The 9,524-nt window shown below is 46.1% G+C and overlaps 1 protein-coding gene across 1 annotated transcript in view; it reads right to left on the reverse strand.

The window, feature by feature from the left end:
- LOC139184453 (uncharacterized) overlaps positions 1 to 7,613 on the reverse strand; it is a 59,698-nt gene extending 52,085 nt beyond the window's left edge. Inside the window, exon 1 of the mRNA XM_070794314.1 lies at positions 6,966 to 7,613. Coding sequence (XP_070650415.1) covers positions 6,966 to 7,378 — 413 coding nt within the window. The 5' untranslated portion in view covers positions 7,379 to 7,613. The remainder of the gene's footprint in view (positions 1 to 6,965) is intronic.
- Positions 7,614 to 9,524: the final 1,911 nt, after the last annotated feature.

Genomic DNA, 9,524 nt, shown 5'->3' on the forward strand with positions numbered 1-9,524 from the left:
CCTGGACTTTGCCTCTGACCCTCCGATTGTTTGCCAGGGGAGCACCAGCAATGCTCCTTGGCTGGACTTCAGAGTTCCAGTTCAGCCGGGGTCGGGGAGGGGTGCTAGGCTGGGATTTAACCAAGGGCCCCAAGGGGCTCATGTTATATGAATCATCTCCCCAGCACCCCAAGACATCAAACCACACTTCACCTCTTATTCTTTCTTTCCTGGCCGCTTTGCTCATTGGCATTTGAAGCAGAGCATCTGAAACACCCTAGCAGGCTCCCCTTATTATGAGAGTGAGCGAGGAAGAGAGAGAAAGACAGACAGACGGATGGAGAGAAGGGAATCCTGCGGACAGTGAGGATGAATATGGATTGCAAACTTCTGCAGCGGGATGGGGAGCAGGGGCCGTCACATCCAGGGCTGCAGTCCAGACCCGGATGGACCGACAGCAGCTCCCCTTAGGAATCTGAGTGGGCTCTTTCTCATGTGATGTTGTGAAGTATGTCGGCATTCCTGGGTACCATCAGCCTCCTCCAAATGACCTGAGCTGGGGTGTGAATAGCAAGCTCTCACCGCCTTGGGCTGTGCAGAGGGAGAGGCTGGGAATTCTGTTCCAGAGGTTTCCTCTCGCTGTGAAAATCAAGGCAGACATGCTTCATCCTCAGCTCCCCGAATACCCTTGAAGATCAAGGGGCAGATAAACTAATCTATTATAAATTCTAATGCAGCGCAGTTCCCTGACCAGAGCCTCTTCTCCTTCGGTGCCCCAAGCGTTAGCCAATATTTCATCAAAACCAGCTCCCTTCTGCAGGCCCATGTCCGCTCCTCCCACTCACCCCCAAGAGGCTTGCACACTGGCGCCTTCTCTGTGCATGTGCTACACACACACACACACACACACACACACACACACACACAAAGCTGGACCCTTATCATCCTTTCTGATTTATGATCCTACCTTGTCCAGTCTGGCTTAAAATGATCATTTTTCGCTCTCAGAATCTTTGAATCCCAGGAAAGGAGGCTTTAAAACACCAAAAAGATGACACACATGTGCGCACACACAAACACACATCAACGAGACTCTCAGAGCTTTTCCATGAGATATTCGTTTACAAGAACTTGTCTTCTTGTGATTTCAGCCTTCCTCCTTGAACCATCTAAGCCTCATCTCCAGTGTAATAAAGGCAAATCCTAAGCCCAGGGTAGCCCAACCACTCCTATGGGTGGCCCTGTTCATTTCTCAGCAACCAGGACATCCACCTCATCTGCTTGGAGACCTCATACAGCCACTTCAATGCCTGCTCCATCTTGGTTCTCCTTCCTATAAAGTGGGTCTAATACGCCCACCAGGAGTCAAGTTGCGAGAATTCGTGCGTTAATCCTTTGGGAAGATGAACACATGATTATCACCATTCAGCAGGGGAAGGGTGGGGTCAGTCTGACCCTGAGACCCTGTCTGGATGAGCAGTTTAAGAAAGCATCAGAGTTGAGCAACTGGGGGTGAGCAAAGAAGAAATGGTTCCCATAAGAGCCGTATTTCCAGCAGATTATACGGTAATCCCAGATTTATACTGAATAATCCTCATCCTAAGGAAAGCCTCGGCAGGGCTTCCTGTGTGCTCCATACTGTGTGTCAGGTGGATGAGCTCATTTACTTCTCTGATCCACCCTCTGAGGAAGCCCTAGTTTATGGACGAGGAAACAACAGTGGAAAAGTTAAATGATTTGCCTGTGGAGCCAGACTGCACTTTTAATGCCTAAAATACACTGCAGGGAGCAAGGGTCTGAACAAGCTAGCATGTGTGTGGGCACGGAAAGGAGCCTGAAAGGAAACACACAGCAGCAGCCTAGGGTCACAGGTGGTAGGACTACAGGTGAGGTTTTTTCTTTCACTAGAGTTTCTATATTTTACCTAGATTTCCTCATTTCCACAGTAAACATGTATTGCTTTTATAACAATGATTTTTAAATGTTCTTTAGAAAGAGCACCTTCCATTTCTTTTCTCAGACCACCAAGCTTTTTCAGCCAGAGCAGCAGAGACAAGCGGGGCCTAGGCTCACACGGTTAGACAGGCTCAAGCCATTTCCACCAAGACAAGCAGAAGGGCTGAGAAGCACTCTGCTCTGCTATTAAGAAATACCATCATTAGGGAAGTGGAGTGTGGCCTCTTGCACCCCAAATCCAACCAAGTTCCTGATGTCTGTGGACAGGACATGGAAGGATGGAAAGACACCTAGATGAGGGTCTGGAGACCAGATTTCTAGATTTTTCTCTTTCATTTTTTCATCTTGTGGTAGCTGGCTAATTTCTTTACCATGTGAACCAGATTTCTCACCTCCTAACCTCTGAGATTCTAAGATAACCCCAAGACATGCTGTGTGAGTGCCAGCCACACTCCACACTCACATCATCACCACAAAAAGCCTATGGAGTTGACCTTGATATTCCCATTTCACAGATGGAACCCTGAAGCTCCAAGACTAAACATGATCAAGATCACAGGGCAGGTAAGCCAATGAATGAGGCTGGATGCAAACCCAGGTACACCCAAACCCCAGTATTAGGAGTTCTTTTTTGAGTTAATCATGGTGTCAGAATTCTAATGCCAACCTTCCAAAGATCCTGGCCCAATCCACTACCTCCAGCTATGTGTCAAAGTGGTGTCAACATTATCGTTACCGCTTTGGAGGTTGCTTTTTAAGCAAAGTGCTTTGTAATTCTCATTCTGTTTCAGCCCATTCTTCTCCCCTTCTTGTCACGAAGGCTCCACCAAGTCCTTCAGGGCTCCTCAAGCTTTCCCAGGCTCATCAGAAAGAGAGCTCAGCTCTCTGGCACCCACAGAGAGACAATCACACATTAGCCCGTAGGTGCTGGCCCATAAGCTTTTCCCAGAAAGGACCAGAAGTGGGAGGGGGGAGGGGGCTTGCACTGCACCCAGCCCGTTAGCTCTTCATGCAGCCAGCAATAATGGAGAACGTGATAAGCTGTCACTAGAAGCCAGCTCAGTTCTCCGAGACTTAATGGTACAATAACACAATAGGGTCAGACTAAAAAGGTTCCCTTATGAAAATTTTATCAGCAACTTTGGTAAATGGCTATGCGAAAGGTGCTTTGCTCCCAGGCAGACCTGGGACCCGATTTTACAAGGTACAGGCGGCCCGCATTGCATCACCCCCACAAGATATTAAGGGCACTCAAATTGAATTAACACCAAATCAAGCCGGTGCACTTAACAATACAAATGCACTTAAGGGATGCCTCAGGATGATTTGTGACTAAAGAAAGCAAAGAAGAAAACGGCCTGCAAGCCACAAGGGTGGTGTTGTGTGTCATATACAGGAAAGGCCATAAGTAGAACTTAGAATACCGGAAAACCATGAACTTGAGGGGCTCTCAAATACCTTAGACGCAACTGTAAAGTAGAAGGCCGCTTTTGTGGTATGCAGAAACAATTGATAAATAAATTACAGCCAATTTTCTTAGTGGCATGGTCTCCATTACCTCTGACAGCGGTGTAACTACTCTACTAAGATGATAAGAGGCAAATAATGGCATATCAGGTAGCGCCCCAGGAAATTCTTTGCCAGTTGCCAGGTTTCTTCATGACAGTGATGACACAAAGATCCTCAGCGAGAGCCAAGTGATGAGAAGTGACAGCTCTCCAGGCAGACCGTGACAGGTTCTAAAAAGAATCAGCTGCAAATGTCCCTGGCAGATGGAATTCCAGAGTCAGGGCTGGCCCCTTGGTCTCCTTCCTTTCCCCGTCAGCATTCGTCCACACACATTTTCTCCTTGCATGTCTTACTCCTTTGCTCTCTGCCTCCCTCACCCTCTTTCCACACCCCTATTCTCACCCCCTCACCTTCTTTCTCTTGAACAGACCTTGTCTACTGAGCTGGAAGACAGTTTGGCCATCTTCATAGATGAATGGCTCTTCTGAGATTATCTTGGAAACTTGGACACATTCTGGACTTGGGAGAATTCAGGGGGAAAAAATGGCCTCACTGGGGATTCCTTTCCATCAAGTGAAATACACACATAAGCATGCTTTTGTTATCCTTCCAGGAAAGAGCTGTCTCCAGGCAGGGTCTTACTCTGAAAACGGGCTCCATTTAGGTTGGAGGTGGCCTAATTTTGTCAGAGTTAAAGCAATTGCTTTTCGAATCATGAGGTGGTTTGGAAACTGGGGCAGGCAGGTTCCATTTTTCACTATAGAGAAAAAAGTTCTCGAATACCAAGACAAACCATTCCTGGACGCTGCTGGGTCCCAGCTCACTCCAGGAGGCAGGCATTATCATAAGAGAAACCAGGAGGACACGGAGGTCTCTGTGTCTGGAATGACAGATCCTGGGCCCTTGCTCTACTAGAACTCAGTTCCGTGATTCTGAGTTATTTGACTTCTTTAGTAAAATAGAGCCACTCACATCTTTTCTAATGTCCTCATGGGACTGTCTTGAAGAGGCATCAAAAGTAATTACCGGAAAAACCTTTGCAGCTAGGAACCATCCACACATATAAGGCATTGTTATGATGAAAATAATCTACAAATTACACATTAGTAGCAGACCCATTTCTTACAAAACCAGTCCTAAGTCCTAAGAATGAATATTCAAACTACCTGGTTTTCCATAACAGCAGCCTCCTCTCAGATAATCAGAGGAAGAGAAGAACAAACAAATGTGAAGGAAATCCACTAAAATCCTCAAACTTCATCGCACCAATGACTTGTTAGCGTCTCCCATATTGAGGGCTTCCCTGGTGCCTCAGATGGTAAAGAATCTGCCTGCAATGCAGGAGACCTGGGTTTGATCCCTGGATCAGAAAGATCCCCTGGAGAAGGGAATGGCAACCTACTCCGATATTCTTGCCTGGAGAATTCCATGGACAGAGGAGTCTGGTGGGCTACCGTCCATGGGGTCTCAAAGAATCATGCATGACTGAGCAACTAACACTTCCCGTATTGAACTTTGAAGTCAAACGATGAGTGGTATCATTCCTGGCCTTCCCCAGCTCACCAAATACATCTGCAGGCATGTGACAGGACCTCTTGCTTCTCAGAGGAAGCCAGAGATCTGCCCCGTCCTCTGATCATCCTCAGAGAGGCCAGCCAGCACAACAGGTGACAGCATCGCATGACACACAACCTTCTGGGCCCTTACCCCATCCTGGCACCTGGAGCCCCTGCCCATATACTGCCCCCCACTTACTCTGTTCTTCTGCGGGATCCTCCATGCACTTACACTGCTTGCTGTGCTGTGCTAAGTCGCTTCAGTTGTGTCCTACACTGTGCAACCCTGTGGACTACAGCCTGCCAGTCTCCTCTGTCCACGGGATTCTCCAGGCAAGAATACTGAAGCGGGTTGCCATTCCCTCCTCCAGGGGATCTTCCCAACCCAGGGATCGAAACTGGGTCTCCTGCATCTCCTTCATTGGCAGGTGGATTCTTTACCACTAGAGCCACCAGGGAAGCCCATTTATATTGCTTACTTCTTACCTATTATCAGTCCTCTTTCCTCAAGCAAAATTCTTTGAAGCTCATAAATCATTATTCAACAGTGGTTTATCCAGTCAACAAATATTTACTGGGGGCTTACTACATTCTCTGCATGGTGCTAGGTCTCAGGAATATAGGGGTAAATCAGACAACACCCCTAACTCAAAGAGCTTACTTTCTATATCATTGTCCCTTTCTTAATCCCACCTTTAGTTTCTCTATAATCAGAAATGCAGAATTCTAAGCTGAACACACCTCTCTAGTGAGGCAAACTTCTTTACAAATTGGGAAGGAAGAACAACGTGTATTACCTAGGAGTCCCCATGTGTGTGTCGCTAACTGCATCCTTCAGATAGAATTCATTCCTCCCTCTGCTGGGCTCCCGTAGACTCATACATACTTGTATCACATAATGTGTTCAATTATTTGTTTGAGTGTTGCTCTCTCCCCCAAACATTCTGGACTTTTTGGCTTGGGCACCCTGCTTATCTTACTCTTGCCCAAATCCAAAGCACATATCACAATGCTTGGTCCTTCGCCAGCACTCAGTAAGCCTCTGTGGAATGAATGAATGAATCTGTCATCTCTCTACTTTCTCTGTTTATGACCATCTTCCCTTTCTTCTTTCTTTTCTATTATCCCCAACCTCAGCCTATAATCCAGGGAGGCAGTGTATCTCAGTGGTGATGATTCAGGCTTTTTCTGGAGTGTTTTGGCGTTGGCTCCTGTTGGCTTGCAAGAACAGATTGTTAAATATTTGGGATTTTTTTTTAGCTGATTTAACTGTTAGAAACTTGAAATTGGTCATGGTGAAGGTATTTACATGATGGAAATCAGTAAATACTCTATATCAGGGATTTAGAGTTTTGTTTTGATTTAGGTTTTTTGGGAGCCTATTTGTCAGCCCACCACTGCCCTGATTTAGCCAGACTTGGAGTTGTGACTCAGCTTTGACATTCATTAACTGTGTGACCTTGAACAACCTGCTTGGTATCTCAAAGACTCAATTTCCTCATCCATAAAATGGGGATGATAATTATAACTTCAAGGGGTTATTGTGAGCCTTTAAGTGATCTAATGTGCTTAAGTGACCTAAATAAAGTGCTTAGCATGGTTCCTCATACATAGTATGTAGCCAATCAAAGCAGTTTATTAGTATTAGCATTATTCTCTGGCTTTCCATTAAGGCATTCTTTCATCCAGTTTGTTATACTTCTTTTCTTATACCCGAAAGGATTTATGACAACTTAATAAAGCACAAGCCATAAAATAGAAAATAAAAATCAGGATAAGGGAAAATAAAAAATCATAATACAAAGTCACAATCACAACGCTATTCTGATTGGATGGAATCTAATAGACTACAACCACAGAATGTTAGTTGGCAATTTCCTAAAATGTCACCAAAAGAGTCACCTAAAAGTGACTTAACCTTAAAGCATTAGAGTGGACAAGAGATCTTCTTGTTCAATTCCTTACCTTACAGATGGAAAATGGAAGTCAGCAGGCAGGAAAGAATCATTTCTTGAGCACTTCCAGGCATGGTAATGGATGCTTTCACTTTTATCATCTCCAGGCCGTTCCAATTTACAGATGAAACCATTGAGGCCAGGGAAATGGCAGGCTCCTCCTAAAGCCACCAGGCTGCTAGTTGTAGAACTAAAATGGGAACCAGATTCCCATGTCCCAGTCCACTCCCTTTGTCTTCCCAGGTACCATGCTCTCTCCTCACTCCAGGAAGAGCTGTTTTGTGATAAGAGCTTCCTGAAGATCAATCTCCCAAGAGTCAATAGAATCATAGTCAAATGGAGAAACGGCAAGCACTGTGGTAGAGGGGACTTCCCAGGGAATTTCCTAGGTCTGACTGTGGCATATGAAAGACAGACATGCATAAGCTCACTGGCAGGAGCAGCTGCTTTTGTATAAAACCCATCCTCATTTCGTGTTAGCTTTTGAAAAGAGAACTGGTCTTTTAATTCATTTGTGGTCTTCTCCGAAGTTCAGATCTTCTGCTGGTCTAATCACTAGATTTTTTCCCAAACTTCTACCAATAGCTTCGTTTTTCACACAACCTTCTATTGGCATGGTTAATAGGCACAGAGATCAAATCTCTTTTCCGTTCTTCTTCATCTGAAAGAAGCAGCACAAAACAAGAAAGGGCTTAAAGCAATAGATGGGATGGAGATGGGAGACCAAGGAAGAGCCTGCATAATTCACAAAGTGAATGAATCCTCCAATTACGGAGATCTGACAGCAATGTCTCATTTATTAGGCCACCATCCTTCTCTGGCGGCAAGCAGGTTGGTGGCCCAGCCTGGGAGTTCTGTTTTATGGGAATAGTGTTATTGCTTTCAGAGCTGTAGCTGACCTCACACCAAATAAACACGTCAACCACTTCTCAAGTCCCCGTTCCCAGGTGTGGCGCGGAGGCACTGTGCGAGGACCCTCGTGGCCTGGCTCACTTTTTTCCCTGCCTCCACTCAGAAATGGCTCTCCAGGCCCGAGTGTCCATGCTAACAGCCCCTTTGCTCTCTTTCCCTGTCCCATTCTCCAAATCATCTGTTCCGTCTGCCCAAGATCTCACCACTGGACATGTACTGTCACATTAGTGCAGATCAAGCTGCTCACCTTCAGAGAAGCTTCTGCATAACAAAAGAGGTTCTGGAGGGAGGAAAATCATGGCACAACTCAATACAAATTCTCTCACACATATCTTTCAAAACTGAAATTGGGCAATTTTTTAATTATTTATTTTTCAAAATATGTTTTTTAGTAATTTGTTTTTCACACAGCAGAGTTCATTGTTCCAGACTTAACCCCAGGCAGGCTCCACCCTAAGCATAATTCAAAGGCCCATCACTCTACCACCTGTTGGGTGAGCGTGGGTAACACTGACTCACTCCTATGGTTTTAAATGAGGCAGTTCGGTTCAGTTCAGTCCCTCAGTCATATCTGACTCTTTGTGACCCCATGGACTACAGCACGCCAGGCTTCCATGTCCATCACCAACTCCCAGAGCTTGTTCAAACTCATGTCCCATCAAGTTGGTGATGCCTTCCAACCAATTCATCCTCTGTCGTCCCCTTCTCCTCCCGCCTTCAATCTTTCCCAGCATCAGGGTCTTCTCAAAAGAGTCAGCTCTTCGAATCAGGTGGCCAAAGTATTGAAACTATAGCTTCTGCGTCAGACCTTCCAATGAATATTCAGGACTGATTTCCTTTAGGATTGAGCAAGATCAAAAAGAAGATCTGTAACCCAAAATGAAATAAAACCCCCACAATTCACTGGAAAGCCATCTCCAAGGGCTGTCTGCAAATCCACCGTGTGGAAGCCCTCCCCAGACTGTCAGTCTATGGACAAGGAAGTGCTCACCTGGGCGTGTCGAGAGTTGGGGCATGGCTCCCATAGAAGACTGATGTGGATTTCAACTCTACTGCTTACGTTCTCTGTGACCTTAGTCAAACTGCAATGGTCTTAGTCCTTTATGGGCAAAATGGAAAAATTATTAGTGGCCTGACGTCCATCAGGTAACAAACGTGAACGTGCTTTGGAAAAAAGCGATGCGGTTTAAAAAAAAAAAGGCACTGGTTGCTATTATGATAAATCAAAAGTAAGACCAGTGTGTGTTTCATAAGATAAAACCTTTGGTGCTGGGTTCTGGAAGCACCTCTTTTAGAGCTGGTGGTGAGGCTGCTGTGGAGATGGCACGGCCTGACCTGTCTCCATGTCTGCGGGAGCGGCTGTGCCTCGGGATCGCAGAGCAGTGCATTGTGGGAGAGCCCACAGCTTGCCTGTTGCCGACACAGCCAATCTGAAACCACACTCCCGTTTTATATTGGAACAGAGCTTCCCAGGTGGTGCTAGTGGTGAAGACCTTGCCTGCCAACACAGGAGACATAAGAGATGAGGGTTCGATCCCTGGGTTGGGAAAATCCCCTGGAGGAGGGCATGGCAACCACTCCAGGATTCTTGCCTGGAAAATCCCATGGACAGAGGAGCCTGGCAGGCTACAGGCAGGCCACAGTCCGTAGGGTCGCA

This window comes from Bos indicus, chromosome 8 (genome assembly GCF_029378745.1).
Source record: "Bos indicus isolate NIAB-ARS_2022 breed Sahiwal x Tharparkar chromosome 8, NIAB-ARS_B.indTharparkar_mat_pri_1.0, whole genome shotgun sequence".
Classification (NCBI taxonomy): Eukaryota; Metazoa; Chordata; class Mammalia; order Artiodactyla; family Bovidae; genus Bos; species Bos indicus.